Genomic DNA, 20568 nt, shown 5'->3' on the forward strand with positions numbered 1-20568 from the left:
AGAAACGAAGACCCAACACAGCCATAAATAAATAAATAAATAAATAAATAATTAAAAAAAAAAAAGAAATATAGAGAGTCTTACACATAGTCATAGCTCAACAAATAGTAGCAATTAACTAGTAAGAATGACCTTCTTTGAATAATTTAGTTAATGAGGGTGATGGATTACATCCATCATTATCCCAGTGATAAACATGCCCAGAGGCAAAAATCCCCTGAAGAAGTTGCATGACCACAACTCAGTGAGGGTGTTGTAATTGCCCCAGCAACACAGCAAATAATTCCTCTTCAAAGCTGGGCAGCATTTCATACTAGCTATTCAGGACACTAGAGGTGGTTAGGAGCGCGTGGCAACTCATTCTCATAACAAAATCTAAAAATATGTATTGGTAAGAAAGTATTTTACTTTTAGATCTGTAATAAGCCTCCCCTGGAGGACCGGAGAAAAATAATACATCTAGAATATTTGCCAGGATTAAAATTCGACATATTAGTAATGAAGAATTTTTTAATTACTTGCATGCTTCAACCAGCTCTGTTAAAAATAAACATTGCAAATTACTGCAGATCAACCCCTTGTTGGCTGAAAGACACTTGCCCAGGTCATTTTGTTATACGTGATTTCTTGGTAGTGAGCTAGATTTTGCCTCCGTCATAATTACTTGATTTCAATAACAGAAGTATCTTCCCTGGTGTGCATGGAGTTCTAAAATGCAGAAGGGTAACATCGTATGGATTTGCATAGCTTAGAGATGCTGTGGTCTGGTTGACTCCATTTCTGGTTAGATTTTCAATAGCAAATGGCTACTTTGTGCCCAAAAGATCAGGTAACCAGGCCCAACCGGATGGGTTGCTAAAGGAGCCTTTTGGCCAAGGGAAGCAGGTTCCAGGTGGCCTGGAGGAGTCAGCACTGAGAAGTAGCGTGCTTGTCAGTCAACAAACAACTGGGCCTGTTGTTGAAAAGAGGACGCAGGAGGCCACCTGAGTCTAAGGTCCTTTTGTGAGCCCCATCTCCCCCTCCATTCATTCAGCAAAGGTGTGCTGAGCACTTGCTGTAGCAAAGCACTGAAAGGGGAAGAGCAATGAGAATTCAGGAGCCGCTCACTTAGCGTCTTGCAAAGGGAGCACGTGTTTGTTATCTGGCAGCATTTTCCACCTCCTTGTTGGAAGATAAGAAACACCTGGAGTGCAGAGTCCCAACACACACAGACCTGAACCAGAACCACCAGGGGAAGAGTTCAGACTTTGCATATTTATATGCATATATATATTTTCTTGTGTGTGTGTTAAAGTATACATAAGGGTTCTGCAATTGTTGGTTCTGATCATTTCCGCCCAGTTTATTGGTTGTTTTGGTGAAAGGACTGACCCTAGAGCTTCCCACTCTCCTATTCTGCATGACATCACTCCTCTGGAGCCTGTATTTTCTCTTCTTTTTTTTAATGAAAATTGTATATATTTAAGGTGTAAAACATGATGACTTGATATACATATACAAAGTGAAATGATTACTACAGTCAAGCTAATTACCATTTCTCCTCGCGTAGTTAGCTTTTTATGTCATGAGAGCCTCAGAAATAAATCTAGAGACTTATATTGAATATACAGCATGATGACTGTGGTTAATAATACTGTATGGAATACTGTCTGTATTTTTAAACTTGGGCCTCCAGTGTTCTCATTTTCAGGTAGGGGTGGGAGCTACAGGTTTAAAGGAAGGAATAACTGGGATATCAGAGTCGTAATCTCAGGTGAGGTCACCTGGCTGATAAATGCATTCAGCCAATCAACAAGCATTTATTGGATCGATGAAGGAACATATTCTCTGAATAAAGAACTCAACAAAACAGACACGGCCCCTGCGCTCGCAGGACGCCAAAATTCCGAGGAACAAACTACTTTGTCAAATAATTTTCTTATCGTAGAACAAGAGAGGTTGAACAAGACTACTTCAACACGGGCCCAGCCCAAACATACACGATTCTAGAAAAGGAAATTATTCCGTTCTGGAAGAACTCCAGCAAATGTTCAGTTCCCCAGGAGCTAAAAGAGGCCCCCTTTGTAAGGAAGAGGGCCCACAGGAGAATGGAGTGTCTTTGGAAACCACAGAGTATGTTCACCTGTGCCCAGGAGTGGGCTGTGGAGACTGTAAGCCAAGACCTTTTCCAATTCATGGAGAAAAACCCAACTCAAAAGACTAAGCAGAAAACAAAATATACTGAGACTCACATGACAGCATGATCCAGGATGAAGTTAGCCTTGGGCACGGGTGGGTGGCAGAGCCGCAGTGACGTCTTCAAGGACCTCCTCTCTCTCCGTTTCTTGGTCCGGCTGTACTTAATTCACAGCTGGGAGCCAGGAGCCCAAACATTATCGGAATTCAGTCTCTCCTTCGGGGTAGGCCAGTCCGTGGCAGCCCCAAAGCCTACCCACCCCACAGAAGCAACCTCCGCAAAGAGAGCTTCCCTCCAGAGCTCTCGGAGAAAAGTTGAGAGGAGGACGCTCATTGGCCCACTTTGGCCCAATGACTGCAGTCAGAAGGATGACAGCCTTCTGATTGGCCAGGCCTTGCACGTGGAGGTCAGCCCTACCGAAGGGCTGGAAATGGGTTTCTCGCTTCGAAAAGGGGAGTGGAGTGTCATCTGCCACAGCAAGGGATGCTAGCAAACAGTGGCAGTTTTAAAAAGACACGAACTGCTGGTGTGAGCTGCCAGTGCCGGCTAACAGGGGGGCCATCAGCTCCAGGGTGCATAGCTGGGTTGAGGGTGGTGCGAGGAGGGGGGTAGAATTCTGCAGGCTCTTTCTTCTAACGTATCTGTAAGGCTAGGCGAACTGCTGGAGATTTGGAAGGAATACAAGGTAGAAGTTGCCCCAAGAATTGTTGGTAAACCAATTAAATCTATGACAAAGCAATACTGGCTTTCTTACAATCACCGTGTTAAGTGATTTAGGAAAATTAAACCTCTTGAAAAGAATCCCTGGGCCTACTCTGTAGGCTTGAGAAATACTATAGCCTAGGTAATTTGGTGTCAGAATTAGTCATTTGGCCCTTCGGTAACTGCTACAATTCGTTAACAGGGCACCCTCTGCCACCCATGACGGGAGCAGCACCAAGAAAATCAAGTACTTGAACAGGCGTACTAGGCCCCTCTTCCTTTTTGCAGACACGGGCACTTTTGGCATTACCTTTGGGTTCCATGACAGGAGTCTTTGTCACACGGTGTGATCCTCCAACAGGCTTACCGTAACTGCCCACCCACTCCTTGGAGGCAGAGGTTGGGGTGGCAGTGCTGGGTGGCTTATGCCCAGGCGTCTAGGAGAGCCTCCGTACACACAGTGTGGGCATCATTTCATGGCTCTATGCAAGTTTAGGGATTCCACCCACGCTTGAGGAAAGGGGACGGAATTCGGGAACCCTAGAATGGAATTCCTCAACTGCAGTATCTGCTGACCTTAGAAAGGAAAGCAGTTGCCTTTCAGATAATAGATTGAGTTCTTTAAAGTGGTCAGTTTTGGCTCAGATATGGAGGGAGCGCCACCATATCATATGGAGAATAACATTACTTATGTATTAGACTTCCTCTAGTCTTGACTTAGTCAACACACAATTCTAATAGGTTGGATATTTTCCCAGTCTTCAAGAGATTAGAAACAGTAAGTTATGTACGCGACAGAAAGGGGTAGTGACCCTTAGAAAGAAAAATAGCATTAATTCAACAAATACTTATTGAGTTCCTGTACTGTACTAGGCATTAGGGGTACAATAGCAAGCAAGATGAAGTTCCTGCCCTCGTGGAGTTTACAGGCATTCCACAAATGATTACTCAAACTATTACAGTTGTGATAAAGGCTATAAAAGAAAAGCAGGGTGTTATGAGAGCTTGTAGCAGGAGGACCAAGCCTAAATTGTTAGGATCATGGAAGGCCTCCAGAAGAAAATTAAGCTGAGATATGAAATAAACATTATAAGGTCAATAAGTGGGGCAGAGGGTGTTGAGAAGCTTGGAACTTAGGAAGCTGCAAGACGCCAGCGTAGCTGGGCAGAGAAGGCAGCACAGTGTGAGATAAGCAAGGAGCAGTAGGCGGGGGTCAGATCAGGCAAAGTCTCTTGGGTTACAGTGACGATTCTCAACCTAAACCTACAGAGAGTTTTGAGCAGGGAAGTGACGTAGATTTACATCTTTATAGGACCACTCTGCTTGGTATGTGGAGAATGGATCGGAGGGACGCAGAAGTGGATGCAGATGGAAGAGAAAAGAGGCTATTACTGGAGCCTAAGGAGAGAGAAGTAACACCTGTACACTGGGCACGAGCAGAAAGTAAGATCAAGGGCTAAATGTGGATTAGGTGTGTCAAGTTAACGGGAGGCAGGGGTCAAAGATTATCCCAGATTTCTGGCATGAGAAACTCAACACTGGTGACATCTGTTAAGGAAAGGAAGCCTGTAAGAATTTGGAGGGATTGTGAATTCCATTTTGGATATGTTGACTGAAAGGTGCTTGTGAAATATCCAGGTGGAGATGCAGAGGTGGTTGGATGGGTGGGTGTGGAGCTGAGAAGAATGGTCTGGGCCGGAACTATAAATTTAGTAGTATATATTTAGAATAGAGATGGAAATTAACACCAGGGGCTTGAACTAGATCACTTAGGGAGAAACTTTGGTGTTAGCAGAGGGCCTAGCACTGAGCACTGAAGAAATCTACCATGTAAAACTGGTGTGGAAGAGATGGGAAAACTGGTGAGATGCAGGAATGTGGTAGCACACTCCCACATGGCCTCCAACGATCCCCACCTCCTGGTATTCATGTCCTTGAGTCTCCTCCCATGTGGAGTAGGGCTAACCTGTGTAGCCCATATATTATGGGAATGACAGTGCACGACCAAGGTTGTAGCTAAAATCTTTTAAGACCCGAGAGAGACCTAAGGGGGTGCCTCAGAGGGCTGTTCAAACAGCAAGGCTTCTAAGAAGCTTAAGGGCAATTGTCCCTCAGCAGTCTGAGCAGAAACCCCAAGTAGAGAAGAATGTATCTCAAAGAAATTTGTGGGTGTGGCTTTTGCCTAATGGAGTGAACTGCAGTTAAGACTCAGAGGAGACACACAGTGTTCAGAATAATTAGGACTGACAGGGATACAGTACAAAAGGCAAAGAGGCCTTTGGACGCCCCAAATTCTACTGGTTGGAAGCAGGCTGAGAAAACTATGTAGCTGTAGATATGGGCTACCTTTCCTGGAAAAGGAAGGATGAGTCAGAGGGTGCAGGCCAGCCTCCAAGATGGCCCCCAACACTCCCCTTCCTTCTGGTAGTCATACCTTTGGGTAGCTCCCCCCAGCATTGAAAAGGATTGACCTGTGGGAACTGTGTATATTGTGGAGTGCAGTGTGTGACTTCTGAGGATAAGTCATGAAAGACACTGCAGCTTCCACCTTGCATTCTTGAATCACCTGCTCTGGGGGAAGCCAGCTGCTGTGTCATGAGGACATTCAAGCAGTCCAACAGAGATGCTCACGTGGTGAGGAACTGAGGTCTCCTGCCCACAGTCACGGGGATGACCCTGGAAGTGGATCCTCTAGCTTCAGTCGAGCTTTCTGATGACTGCAGCACCAGCTGACATCATGAGGTGACCCTCATGAGACCGTAAGCAAAAGCTTACCCAGGTAGGCCACACCCAAATACCTGACCCACAGAAACTAAGAGGTAATGTTTGTTATTTTAAGATATGTCTTGGGGTGATTTGTTATGGAGCAATAAATAATTAACACAAGGAGAAAGGCCAAAAGAGTTTAAGTGCATGAAAAGTAAAGGAACTGTGTTTCAAGGAGAGAGCGGACAACTGTGTCAAATGCTGCAGAAAGGCCAAATGTCTCATACCTGGATGACAATAAAGCCCACTCATCAATCCTGAATTTCATTTAGACACCTTGATTGTGTAAAACAAAAACAAAACAAGAAACACCTCCCCCTCCCCGTGCTCACTATACCTGGTTTAAGAAAACTGAGAAACGTCTATCATTCTTTTGAAGGACTTCATTAAAAACATGTTTTGAAAGTCTGTGAGACCTCTCAATAACAACGGATCAATGTTTTCCTGTACTTACCTGGTTTCTCAGTCACCTTTGCGTATGGACACACCATGTCATTACTGGACCGTAAGTCTGTAAAGGGCAGAGAAACCTACCCTTTAGCACCTGGAGTGTTACATGTGCTGTAGGTACTCAGACAACTTAACTTCAGACTAAAAAGCAAAAGCATCTCATGATATAAAAGACTCTACAGATATTTTACTAAAAACAATCACTACCACTACCTCATATTCACATTGCAATTTATATATTAGAAGTACTTTCGTTGCGTCTTATTTTACGCGCACAACAAACCCTGTGTAGAAAGGGCAATTACAGTCATTCCTATTTCCCAAAGGAGGCAACTGAGGCCCTACAGAGGCTTCAGCTACTTGGTTAAGGCCACACAAGATATTCATGGTTGCAGGTCTTCTGGTATCAAGTGTAGCACTTTTCCCAAAACAGCCAGGCGGCAGGCACCAGGGCCTATTTCTCCAGCATCCTCCTCCTACAAATACTCTCAGGACAACTCTAACATGACTTTCCACAGCCATCTGTCCTTCTTAAGATGTGTGAATACTGTCCTTTCTATAGCTGGAATCATGGAATGGGTAAAGACTCTGGGTCTTCTTTCCACTTTGGTTCCCATGCAACAGTGCAACTTGAACGTGTGCCACAGCAGTCCCTGGGGTGGACAGACAATGCCGCCATCGTTCAGAACATTCCTCACTGGAAGTGGCCTTCAGAGAACCGAAATTCTCCCCAGTAAGAAAAACAGTCTATTACTTGAGAGTTATGCTTTATTTTTTAATTGCAAATGGCATCATTAGCTTGAACATCCTCGTGAATCATCAGCTTTTTAGCTGTTTCCTAGACTTCAGCCTCTCCTCAGAGACCACAACTTTACAAACACTGAATATATTTAAACACGCTCGTTACAGACTCTGAGGACACACCACAAAGGCATTCCAGAAAGGTCAGTCGCAACAGCACCCTCTAAACAGAATACCCTGAGGAAGAAAACCCTCATAAGGAATGCGTAATAACAGTATTGATAAAAACAATGGCTTAAGTGTGTTGAGTGGCACTTTATATGCCTTGTCTAATTTAACCCTCAAAAGAATCCTGCGAGGCAAGAGGAAGGTCTATTTGTGTCAACATCAACATTACCATGTGGTCACACAGGCATAACACCCTTATATCACAAAGGGCAAAAGCTAATTCCCAAAACGCACGCCGTGAACAGCAAATGCCTCCCCTGCAACGGCCACCATCTCCTCAGAGGCTTGGGCGGTAGGGACATAGCCCAGTTGGTGTTTTTCACACATTTTCAAGCCTGTTAGCATTCTGCCATTCCCGTATCAGTGTGTGTTTTAGCCCGCATGAAGCAGATGCCAAGTGTATGGAACGGAAGTAAGTACATTTTTGGCTTCTGAGAAATTCAAGTACGACATTTCCCATCTAAGCAAGTTTAGATCTATGGCTCCAGAATGACTTCTACTGTACTGATCGAAAGAAGAAGGACCCAAGGAACCAAATCTCAAACTTTTTTTTTTTTAACATCTTTATTGGAGTATAATTGCTTTACAATGGTGTGTTAGTTTCTGCTTTATAACAAAGTGAATCAGTTATACATATACATATGTTCCCATATCTCTTCCCTCGTTCGCTTCTATTTCTCGCTTCATGATTTGTGAAAGGAGGTAGGAAATGAAGACTTAATCCAAGAATCTATTCTTAAGCAGCGATTTGGAGATCCAAAATCTGACACCAGGTATCTATCTGTCTATCTATTTTTCAAACCTGTGTTTCTTTTTTTTTTTTTTTTAATAAATTTATTTATTTATTTTTGGCTGCGTTGGGTCTTTGTTGCTGCATGCAGGCTTTCTCTAGTTGCAGCGAGCGGGGGCTGCTCTTTGTTGCAGTGTGCAGGCTTCTCACTGCGGTGGCTTCTCTTGTTGCGGAGCATGGGCTCTAGGCATACGGGCTTCAGTAGTTGTGGCATGTGGGCTCAGCAGTTGTGGCTCGAGGGCTCTAGAGTGCAGGCTCAGTAGTTGTGGCGCACGGGCTTAGTTGCTCCATGGCATGTGGGATCTTCCTGGACCAGGGCTTGAACCCAAGTCCCCTGCATTGGCAGGCGGATTCTTTACCACTGCACCACCAAGTCCCAAACCTGTGTTTCTTGAAAACTATCTCAGCAAGTGTGATCAGCTCCTTATTTCTAGCTCCTCCTTCACACTGACAGAATCACAGAAGGCGGCAGCCATGCAAGAACCGCTATAACCAAGAGTACGACCAACAGCCCATCCCAAACAAGACACTCAGAGTCACGCCTTCCAGGACTTCTGCCATGACCATGGGCTTTAAACCATTCTACTGCTTCCTGGAGGTCAAATGGCTGAGCCTCATAACCTAGCTCCTTCTTGGCTTTCTCTAGGCTAAAGTAATGTGTGACGCCGGTTTTGTAAACTTCGGTGCGGGTGAGGAAGGGCTGGAAGTTGTACAGTCGACCCAGAATGAAGTGGGCCGTCTCGGTTAGGAAAGCAAAGTAGTAGATGAGAGTCAAGGGCAGGCGGATGGATGGGAACTTGTAGCCCAGGCCCTCAACCAAAGGCCGGAAGAACTCAAAGTTGTTCACAGGTCTGCCATCTGAGATGAAGTAGGGCTGCCCAGAGGCAATGTGGCCCTTGTCAGCTTTCAGGGCCACTGAAGCCAGAATGTGAGCCTGCACCAAGTTATCCACATGGACAAATTCAACCAGACTCTTGGGGTCTCCGTACACAAACTTGAACAGGCCCTTCTCAATGTAGCTTACTATCCTGGGGAGGTGCCTTTGTTCTCCAGGCCCATAGATGCCAGCAGACCTCAGAGCACAGGTTCTCAAGACCCCATCACTCCTTTCCAGGGCTGTACCATTGGCCTCCAGCACCTTCTTCTCTGCAACAGATTTGGTCCGAGAGTAGTGATCAGGATGGAGGTGAAGAGGTAGGTAAGGCAGAGATTCATCTCCATTTCTGATAACTTGACCTCCGAAGATGACATTGAAGGTGCTAGTGTAAACTAACCTTGGCACCCCTCGCCTCCTGCAAGCCTGGAGGATGTTGTCTGTGCCCGCCACATTCACTTCTTCAATCAGGTTTCGATTCAGTTGCTCGCGCCCTGACATACCGTAAGAGGCAATATGGAACACACAAGCGACATCCACATCCTGGAAGGCTTTCTCTATGTCAGAGAGGTGGCGGATGTCTCCGTGTATAAACTTGATTCCTTCTGGAATGGTTTGAGCAGGGCTGCTGATGTCAAACAGAATCACACGGACTCCCTTCTGGTTCAGAGCACAGCCTAGGCTGAAACAAGCAAGAGTAAAAGTTAGATCAAATCACTATTAAGCTGTGCCTAGGAAAAGTGTGTAAAATAATTTTCCCAGTCTTCTTGGCTTATCCTGAGTTCCTCACTTTACATGTTCACTGATACAAGTCTTACTTATGCAAATATTCAAAAAATGAGAATCTTCACATTTACTTAAATTGAAATGAGAGAGGCTTTATCTTCAAAGATGGTGATGTCTACATGTTACATTCCCCCACCCCCCATTCTAAGACCCACCATCTATTCTTCAGAATATTTATGAATGATAATGTAATTGTGAAAAAACAGCGATTATGTTAAATTGTTTTCGGTGGTGTGCATATCTCCCCTCCCGAATTCAATGGCTTTACAAAGAATTTTTCTTAAAGCAGAATGTACCTGTAGTTCTCCATTTCAGTATCTGAGCCGTGGGCAGCACCGTCCATTCCTGGTTTAACACTATACAAACAAGTAAGAGTCTACACTGCATTAGTGTGAGTCGAAAGCTATACTTTTCCCAGCAACTACCAGTAAAATAATTCCATGGACATATTTTGCAGATGCACTGACCGGAAGCCAAAATAGCCACCTCCTCCCGTAACGAGGACTGTCTCCTTCAGAGATTTTTGGGAATCCATATATGGCAGTCAAAGGTAACTGGACCTGTAAGAAAGTAGTATGCATCACTGTTACTGATCCAGATGCGAATGTGATTGTCCCTCATTTGGGGTTAACAAAAACAAAAGGGCAATACGCTCTAGTAGAAAGAAAAGCTACGACCTGGGTTCCGTCATGGCTTTGTGACATTAACCAACTCCTCCCCACCCCCCTCCTTTCACTTCTTGGGCTTCACATTTCTTCCTATGAATCATGGGAACATGGAATATCTGCCCTGACTGCCTGGCAAGGTCAATGTGAAGGTTAAATGAGATAACGTACATGGGAGTGCTTTGAAAACCACAAAGCACTCTCCAAATGTAAGGCATTATTCTGAATCCTCGGAAAACATTAGAGCCTTTTTGAAAAGAAGTCGTTCACATTTGGTAGGGAGAGGCATTTTCCCCACACACCAGAAAAAAATCCAGGACAGAACTTTAAAGCAATTTCCAACATCTTTGTTTTTAAACAGCACACTACAGCACAGTTTAATAGTGGTGTTTTGGGACTACCCTCATGGCGCCGTGGTTAAGAATCCTCCTGCCAATGCAGGGGACATGGGTTCAAGCCCTGGCCCGGGAAGATCCCACATGCCGTGGAGCAACTGAGCCCATGCGCCACAACTACTGAGCCCGTGTGCCACAACTACTGAGCCTGTGAGCCACAACTACTGAGCCTGTGAGCCACAACTACTGAAGCCCGTGAGCCTAGAGCCCGTGCTCTGCAACAAGAGAAGCCACCGCAATGAGAAGTCTGTGCACCGCAAGAAAGAGTAGCCCCCGCTCGCCGCAACTAGAGAAAGCCCACGTGCTGCAACGAAGACCCAACGCAGCCAAAAATAAATAAATAAATTTATTTTAAAAAAATACTGGTGTTTTATTAACCCTATATGTAAAAAGAAAAAGGTGGGGGGGACAAAAACATCCTTTGTGTAGCAAACCATGTTCCCCCACCCAGGAAATCTTCTAAGTACAGCATGTGCTCAATACCTATGGGGATCTTGCTTCTCCCTCCCTCTGCTTCTATGCTAAAATAATAATTATTTTTATATTTTATATTTTTATTCTTTTCTCAAGGCTCCAAGAGCCCTTTCTCTCAAAAACAAGACAGAACAAGCAAAAAGTGGGCCACTCAACTCTTTCCACTTAAGAAGAAATGGAACAGGAGGCATGCAGGTCCTCAAATGCATTGGGAATACACACACACACACACACTCACTCAAGTCAGTGGTGTGGTTAGTCAGGGAGACTGCTAGCAACCAAGAGCCCTATTACTTGGACAAGCTCATCTCTCTGTGCCTGTTGCTGCATCTAAAAAGCGGAGCTAATGATAAGCTCACAGGCTTATGGAGACCGAATGGGATAGTGTATGAAAAATGCCTGACATAGTGCAGGCGCTCCACGGATGTCACTTCTTGAATTTCCTTTTCTTCAAGCTCTAGAGTCTGGGGATTTGATTTTTCTCTTACATTCCCACATACCATGATTAGGTCTCTCAAAAGCACAGGGTTACAAAAAGTTTGTTGGGTTCTTCTGGAAAACTATACTAAGGAGATCTGAGTTCCAGGAAAGCTAATCAGATCATTCATGCAGAAATCAGTTGGTGTGACAGTTGAAGACAAGACTCAGCAAGTGACTGTCTCAGTGGCTTGAGGGTATGCAGAAGAGTGAGAAATATTAGGAAAACTGAGCAAAATGATGTGGAGGATGGCTGACGGAGTCCCAAGGTTTGACGAAGCAATTGCCATTGTTGTGCTTACAAGAAAATCCGTAAAGAATGAACGTCCCGGCATCCCTTTAATATACCCAACAGTGACCTTATGTTTCTATTATTTTCTGAGTGCAGAACACTCCCACTTGGATTTGGAGTAGCCATAAAACTTGCTGTAGTCAATTCTATCATTTAACGTAATCACGTGACTTTGTTAACAGATACTGCTTCCAAACACAGAAGATGTCAGTCACTGACATTTCAACCCAGACTTCTTACTGTCACCATCACGACCTGGTGGCAACCTCCTTCTCTGACTTCAGCTCACTCTTCCACCATTGGTACTCTACCCTCCAGCCACCTGAACTTTTCCCTTTTTTTGAAGATGCCAAGCTCATTTGTGCCCTGAGGTCTACACACACTTCTCGTTTCACCTCTGTGTGAACCACCTCTGCACCAGATCTTCGCCTGGCTGCATCTTTCTCAATAATTAGGTCTGCTCAAGTGCTACTTACTCAACGCAAAGAGGCGTTTCTGATCACCCCTTCTAGAAGAGCTCTCCCTTATCTAAATGCTTTGTTTTCTCCATTGCACATTTCACTATCTAAATTTATTTGTTTACTTTTTGACGACCGATCTCCTTCCAACAGAACATAGGTGCCATGAGAACCGAGACCTTCAGCCTTTCTCACTGGCGTGTTCCCACCAGAACCTCGGAGACAGTAGATACTCAACAAGTATTTGTTGAACTTATGGATGATTTTGAACACTGTGAAATAATACATGCAATTTAGTAAAATGATGATGGGCACAAATTATGCAGGGCACTGCAGTGTCTAAGAGTCGTTATTATGTATGCCAATCAATGTTGCCATTTTAATTTAACTTATCTCTTAAAAAAAAAATTCTGGCATGAAAATGACATAAAGCAAAATGAGACAGAATTCCTGCATTCTGGAGCTTATGCTGGAGGAGAGAAGCTTTTGCAAATACCTAAAGTACATGGCAAAAAGGAGAAACCAAGATTACTGCAATAACGTTGGTATAAACCAGGTGCCGTGGGAGCACCGAGGTCGAGGGGAGATGGGAGAAATTGATTCTGAAGGGCAGGTCCGAGAAGACCTCACTGAAGAGTAGGCGCTAGAGCGGACTGGAGACAACGGGAGGACGGAAGCAGGCTGAGGCTAGGCAGAGGGCTACTACAGGCTGAGGGGGCATCACACATGAACAGAAGAGCAACAAGGTGGGCTTGTGTTGGGCAACCGATACGGGGCGTGCAAACTGAAGCCGAAGTGTGTGGCTGGTGATTTAGGGCGGAAAGATGGCTGGAGTCGGCTTGGAGACAGCTTGGCATCCCCTTCGGGGGAGCCTGAACTCTATTCTATAGACCAGGGGTCGCCAACCCCTGGACTGTGGACCAGTACCGGTCCATGGCACGGCAGGAGGTGAGCGGCGGGCGGGCGGGCGAGCGAAGCTTCATGTGCCGCTCCCCATCGCTCACATTACCGCCTTAACCATTGCCCCCGCCCCCGGCCCCCAATCTGTGGAAAAACTGTCTTCCGCGAAACTGGTTCCTGGTGCCAAAAAGGTTGAGGACCGCTGCTATAGACGACAGAGGGTCTTTGTACGTTTACGGAACATCGGGCTCACTTTGGTCCGTGTGAAAGATTAAGCTTTCCCTGGAGGAGGAAAGAGTCTAGGCAAGGGCTGATGAGGGTGAAATGCCAGTGTGCTCAACTGAAATTAGGATGAGGAGGCAGCAGCAGGCGGGGCCCAGGTGAAGTCTGAGGAAGGTGATGTCATTAACCAAAACAGCACACACGGGTTTTAGAAATGCTCTGTTTGGTTAACAGGGTTTTCATTAAGAGGATGCCAGATAAAAAAGGTTAACATAGTCTTAGCATCTCCACAAGAATTCCTCTGTAAGGAAATCAGAAAGTGGACAAGGCCTCCATTTAACAAGAGTCCAGCTAAAAAGTTTCCAACAGAAATTCTTCCTAATCTTTCATTGTCCTTTGTTTTTTAAAATTGCACATTCCAGTCCAGTCATAAGACCACAGGTCAGTCATGGCTCATGTGCACATTAATCACGCCAGGAATGTACAAGTTCAAATTATCAACGCTTCAGAGTACCTGTCAGGCCTATTCATGCTACTCCTCATTACCTTCCAACTCGTTCCAGAATGATCTGGGGCAAGAACTTGTGTAACTGACCTGATCTGCAGGGTCAGAAGCGTGGCGGCGAGTAAGGAAAACGTAATAATTTCGCAAGACAAACAGCAATGAAAGAAGCCTGCAACGTTCGCAGATGACCAGCCATTAAGGAACGGTATCACCCAGAGGCCACCTCCTCCTTTCCTGGTTCCCTGCGTCAACGAGCACAGAAAAATCGCAGCAAACACATTTTGCAGGCAACCAAAAGAAATTCGCATGAACACTAAGCCAGCGGGGAGAAAGACAGTGTACACAATCTTCTCTCAATCAGCTGCCTGAGTTTTTATATTTCATGGCTTCTGTTTTATTAGTTTCCATCTGATTCCTTCTAGGGCTGGGTACTCAGACCAGTGTTTATAATCTCAGGTGCTTTAAGGCTCTTCCAAAACGTGGCTTTGTTCAGTAATTGCTTCCCTCTGGGTGGGGGGGAGGGTCACATTTGATCTGAGCCATCATTTTAGCAGATACAGGTTAAGGTTAAGTACACGATCCAAAAAAAGGAATCTTAATTACAAACAAGAAAAAATGAAATTTAAAATCTGCCTGACCCCTTGATAATACTAAGATAGAACGAGGGTAATAAACTTGACATCTCACAGGGAAATTATGAGAAGAAACTCATAAAAATGACTAGGAGTACTTCGGATTTACAAAGACCTAATTAAATGCGAAGGATCAGTAATAAGAACCTTAACTTATGCACACAGTTCCTTCATCCCCAGGGTTCAAGAGGACGATGCGACTAACTCTCTGGTATTATAATGCAATATACAAACCTAGGCGCCACTAGAGTACGGAACAGAGAGCAGAACTGAAGATGGCTTTCATAAAAACACAAGTTTACTGTATTACTTTAAGGAAGATAAAAATATCTCCAGGTAGTTTAACCCTTTGATGGTGTGTTTTAAATTACTGCCCAAGTACTGACCAGAGGCAAAAGGTAACTGTGTTCTTACTGTATTGAGACCAGGAAAGTATATTGAGACTAGAGGGCTTAGAAATGGTGCTGTTCAAATTCCATATGTGATCTGAAAGTTATTTGTGTTTAATACAAAGCAGTCAAGGCCATAAAGATGAAGCAGTAGTTAGAAACAATAAGGAGAGTCACCCTGATACAGGTAAAAGGATGTGAGGGGCAAAACCTAAAAGGCCAAACACATTAGGGAAGAAAACTAAGGGCACAGCATTAAGTGGAAAGTTGACATACTCATGACAAACAGTGGTATCTGCACACACAGTTTTGAATACAACTGACGGTGGGCAGGGAAGCTAATTCTCATCACCTTATCTTCTCGTCCAGCTACCCACTCAAACTCCTTTTGCCTAGATATTTGTTGCACAAAAGATCCTTGCAATTATTCATGATGCTTATGATAAAAGTAATTACATAATTTTATAATTGGTATTTCCCACCTGCTTCCCAAACTACCACATAAACTCCATACAAGCCTAGGCCATCTCCCCAGGAATGTCTGCAGGAACGAGGAGTATTTGGTGGATCACACACCCGGTAAATCCAAATGCAGTGAATGCTCTGCAAACTTTTCAAATGCCCTTTTCTGCTGTACCTGCAAGTACTACACTTGTGCTTCCTCCCCTCTAGGTCAGCATGCCTGCCACTTCAACATATCAAAGTACTGTCATCTGTCATTTACTAAGCACTTACTGTGCGCCAGGCATCGTGCTAGGCCTTCTCCACAAATCATTTCCCTTGATGTTCCTAACAACCCTCTGAGGCGAGTCCTAATTGGTTAGTCCCATTTACTGCAGCTAGTAGATGGGGGAGCAGGGAGCTGTACCTACTGGAACCCAGGTGCGTCTGACTCCACAGCTTACGCCTCAACCACAACAAGCACTCGGGGCTGTGCAGAGTCCCTGACCTGAAGCAGCCAAGTCAGTGCTGACCTGAGTCCTGGAGGGGCTTTAACAGCTAACATATTCTGCAACCTGATAGGGGTCCTTCCAATTTCCAGAGGGGAGGCAGGAGGCGCCCCATCCCCTCCCATGAGGTAGAGTTCGAAGGCAGGGTTAAGCTTCCTAGGTTAGAAATTAGAAAATCTGGGTCCTAGACTTGGTTCTCCCACCAATTCCCTGTGTGACCCTGGCAAAGTCACTGAACCTCTCTGATCCTGTTTCCTCCTTGCTAAAGTCAAAATAACAACTATGGCTGCATTTATTAGTAATTATGGGCTAGGTGCTTTAAGGTTTACCACTGAAGCCTCAGGACAATCTTCCGAGGTAGTTATTATCCTCAGCTTTTCAGATATGAGGAAAAGGCTTAGAGGTTAAGAACCTTGCCTACCCATAAATATATCCAAAGTAAATGAAATCACTATCTGGAAAAGGTATCTGCACCCCCATATTCATTGCAGCATTATTCACAATTGCTAAGTCACAGAAACAACCTAAGTGCCCATTAGTGGATGAACGGATAAAGGAAATGTGGTGTGTGTGTATATATGTATATACATATATACATATATATATACACACACAATGAAATATTATTCAGCCATTGAAAAGGGAAGGAAATCCTACCATTAGTGACAACACAAATGGACCTTGAGGGCACTATGCTAAGTGAAATAAGTCAAAGACAAATACTGCATGGTATCATTTATACAAAGAATCTTAAAAAAGCTGAACTCTAGAAACACGGAGTAGAATGGTGGTTGCCAGGGGCTGCGGGATGGGAGAAATGAGGAAATGTTGGTCAAAGGGTCTAAGCGTCCAGTTATAAAACAGAATTAAGTTCTGGGGATCTAACATACAGCGTGGGGACCATATTTAAAGATACTGTATTACATGCTTGAAAGTTGCTAAAAGAGTACATCTTTAAAGTTTTCACCATACACACAAAAAAACTGTAATTCTGTGAGGTGATGGAGATGTTAACTAACCTTATTGTGGTTATTATTTCATGATATATAGGCGTAACAAGTCATCACATTGTACACCTTAAAATTACACAATGTTCTATGTCAATTATGTCCTAGTAAAGTTGGAAAAAATCTTTTAAAAAGAAACAAACAAACAAACAAACTGGTGCACAAATTATGCGGGTGTCAGTGGCTGAGCTGGACCTAGGGCTTGAAGCCAGGTCTGCAGGAGTCCCCAGCTGGGTTGGGACAATGCAGTGTTGTGCACTTACCACGTTCATAATTTCTGTCACACCTGGTATCTTATACTATATCTTCCCTATTGTGTTTTATTTAAAACTACTTATCTTTTAACAATAAATACGTTCATTTTAAATGGTAACCTTACATGGCCACTTAAATGGAAAACCAGAATCATTTGTCATCAAGAGAAGGTAATCTTTACCCCCAAAGTGCGATGAAAATTTAAAATGTGAATCAAGTCTAGCTCGATACAGATGCTTGTTGAAAGCTCTGAGCTTGGGGCCCGGATATCTTTAAAAAAAAGAAAACGAGAAACAGAAGCTAGCCTGTGCTTGAGACCTTCGCGACATTCTAGAAAGCCACGCTGAGCCCCGCTCCTTGGAATCCGAGAGAACTAAAAAGGGGAGGACTTAGGTCATCATCACTCACGACCGCGCCCCGTACCAGCAGCCAGTGGGCTCGTCCCACCTGGGCTGCCACCCGGCGCAGGTACGGGCAGGGTCGCCCTCCGCGGGCCCCGACGCGCGTGCGAGCCTGAACGCCCCCGCCGTCCGGGCCCAGGTCCCCGCGGAGGAGCGGCCCTCCCTCCCCAGGCCCACTCACAGCGGCAGAAAACGACGGCGACGCCGGGTCTGCTCGAGGACGGGCAACCCAGGCCTCTCACGATCGCCGCCGCCCGCGCTCGGCGCCGGAGCCGTCAGACCGGCCACCTGGCTCCACTTCCGGGCCTCTCTAGGAAGCGCGGAGGTCTCGGCATCTCTATGATGTGCAGGTTTCTCGTCCACCGTCACCTATGCATCATGTTCACTCCATGAATCTCCCCTACGTGTCCAACCCATGTGTTCCAGCTTCGCGGGAGCCCTTTCAGGGCACATCTACTGCTGTAACTACCTCCAATTTCTGCCTTTAGACTTCCACCTCCGTCTTTGTGTACCCCCAACGCTGAGCACAGGCAGTGCCTGATAAATAGGAGGGGCTCAGCTCAATCAGTTATTGCTTGTATGGATGAATGGACGGGTGGATGGATGAAGCTCTCCAGACTCCTGAATATTCACTCCGCATGTATCTTTTAAAATCTCTATCTCTGAGTTTCCATGTTTTCCCTAATTTTACAGTTCCATTTCTGATCACTGAGCAGGCCAAGATGCTAAGACTAACCTTTGTTGCTGCAGGAACCAAAGACTTAAAAACCATGTAGAAAGGAACGTTGGCATCCACATTCAGAGGTCTCCCGGAGAGGCCAATATTTTGTCTCCTCGTCAGGAGTCTGGTTCTATGGAAAGTTGCAGGCGCTGTGTACACACACACACACACACACACACACACACACACATGAATTGACCCCTGGCTGGGAAGGATTTCATTTTGGTGGCTCAAAGGATGGGAGTTTGACTTCATATGCTTCTCTTGCCACATGCAGACTCAAAGAAGCTCATATGAAGTAAGTCATTTACTGCTAAATTTTCACTGGGACCACAAAGTCACAAGGAAAACCTCAAGCCCTGGGATATAAATATTAATGAAGGCCATGTGAAGAAAGCTAAGTCCCCAGCATTGGCCTCTCTGATCTTGTCTGTTTGTCTGTCTTGTCCTCAACTGGGTTTCAGCCATAAGTCTTAGGAGACTGAGATATGGTTGTACCAAGTAGTCTTAAGGAACAGCTTTTCTCTGGCTGCCCTGGATGCACAAAGATTAGAAGAGGAGAAGAGGAAGGCTAGTGAGGGGGCTAGGTGACCAGCAACATGCTCTTCAGACCAGTAGCCAAGGAAGAAAAGATTCCTCCAAGGATGCAGTATGTAAGATAGATTTCCTTTGGGGAATTTCAGGGTCATCTAAGGGTTGCCCAGATTTACTGCATGTTGATGGCCCATAAGAAGAATTGTGGCAAATTTAAATGTTAACATTATTATGCCACCAAGGACTCTTTTAAAATCTAAGCACTTATGTTTTAAGGGAAAATTATAAACTTTATAATTACTTCCTTAGTTTCCAGTGCAATTTAGTGAGTAGATTTTGTAAAGGTCTGAATAAGAACCCTAAGATAGAAATGACCAGAGAAAGAAATTGACCTCAGTATGAGCTTATATGTCAATGCTTTTTTAGTTTTTTTCCCTAATAATATATCCAGAAAGTGGATACATTTCAGAAAAATCAGTTTACTGTTATAATTCCTCACAGATGGCCAACACTTTATACTTTACTATACCTATTAGCTCATCAGATTCTCGCAGAAAGTGTATCCATTAAGGTTCTTTGGGTTTCAAGTAATAGAGAATAGCTCTAGCTAATTTAAGTGAAAAAGGGCAACTTTTAGAATCTCAGAAAGAGTTTAACAATTTGTGTATTCATGGTAAACAGTTCTAGCTTCTGTAATAAATAAACCCTGAAATCTCAGTGGTTTAATGAAAAAAAAGTTTACTTCTCACTCTCATCACAGTCCAGTTAGCCTTCAGAGAAGGAGTGAGTGGCTCCCCTGCACACAGTCACAAGGGACCCAGCCTTCTTTCCTTTGTTACGCCATTGTACTCAACATGTGGTCTCCAGGGTCACTGTAGAAATGGAAGGCAGAGTTTGGCTTTCCCCAACACGCCCGTTTAAAGTAGGTCTCCTGCAACCCTTGAAATTCGCCAATCACTTCAAAGCACTTAGCTTAGCTGAAGTTATCTTGTATGTTACTAGAGTGAATGCTCTATGAGGACAGAGACCCACTTGATTGACTGGTATATCCCCACTGCTCATTGTAGTATCTGGAACAGAGAGAATTTGAAAAGAACTGCCGAATGAACGAGCAAGTGAATGAACGTCCCAGCTCTGGTTGTCTCTGTTCAAAACCGGATTTGCAGGTGAGAACTTCTTTTGGCTGAGGTTGGGTCAGAAATCACCTCTACTGTAGTCAGCTATGGCAAGGGGGTACAAGAACAACTATTAGTAGCCCACCACTAAAAGCTGAGGCAGTTTCTAGAGAAGGAAAATCATTGTGAGCCTGGAAGACACCCTAAACCTTGTTACCCCAAAGTGTGAAGCAGCACACTGTGTGAAGTGGGAGCTTATTCAAAATGCAGATTCAAAATGCAGATCTTGGGTCCCACTCCAAATGTAACAAGAATCCACAAAAGTCTTTCAAAATTTGGAAATCCCCAGGGAATTCCTATGCACAGTAAAGACTGAGAGATACTGCCCTAAAAGGTGTTTATCACTACAACTCTCAGATATGCGTAAGAGATTCCTGACAGTAGTCTCATGCTACACCTGGAACCCAAGTGAGATTCAGCAACCTACCCAAGGTCACAGATCTAGTAATTGGCAAAGCTGGGGTTAAAAGCCAAAGCTGGGGTTAAAAGACTCCAAATCCCTCTGCACTCCATGCTCATTCTACTATGCTGCTCTATCTCCTGGATAAACCTATTTTCTTCCACTAACGAAAAAGATTCAAAAGGGAGAAATAAATAGAAAAA

At 44.6% G+C, this 20568-nt stretch overlaps 1 protein-coding gene across 10 annotated transcripts in view; it reads right to left on the reverse strand.

Annotated features, from left to right (window-relative positions):
- Window positions 1–1432: 1432 nt before the first annotated feature.
- Window positions 1433–20568, reverse strand: part of SDR42E1 (short chain dehydrogenase/reductase family 42E, member 1) — a 58299-nt gene continuing 39163 nt past the window's right edge. For 7 of the 10 annotated variants that reach the window (XM_082439151.1, XM_082439149.1, XM_082439150.1 and 4 more), the window contains 2 exons: window positions 9981–10073; window positions 1433–9409 (listed from right to left, as the gene is read on the reverse strand). In XM_082439151.1, the coding sequence (XP_082295277.1) occupies window positions 8296–9409; window positions 9981–10048 (1182 nt within the window). In that variant the 5' untranslated portion in view covers window positions 10049–10073 and the 3' untranslated portion in view covers window positions 1433–8295. Of the gene's footprint in view, window positions 9410–9809; window positions 10074–17716; window positions 20154–20568 lie in introns of those variants that run through there. The other 3 variants (XM_082439143.1, XM_082439144.1, XM_082439142.1) reach the window with 3 other exon arrangements.

Source organism: Balaenoptera physalus, assembly GCF_965194825.1.
Source record: "Balaenoptera physalus genome assembly, chromosome: 19".
NCBI classification, from domain to species: domain Eukaryota; kingdom Metazoa; phylum Chordata; class Mammalia; order Artiodactyla; family Balaenopteridae; genus Balaenoptera; species Balaenoptera physalus.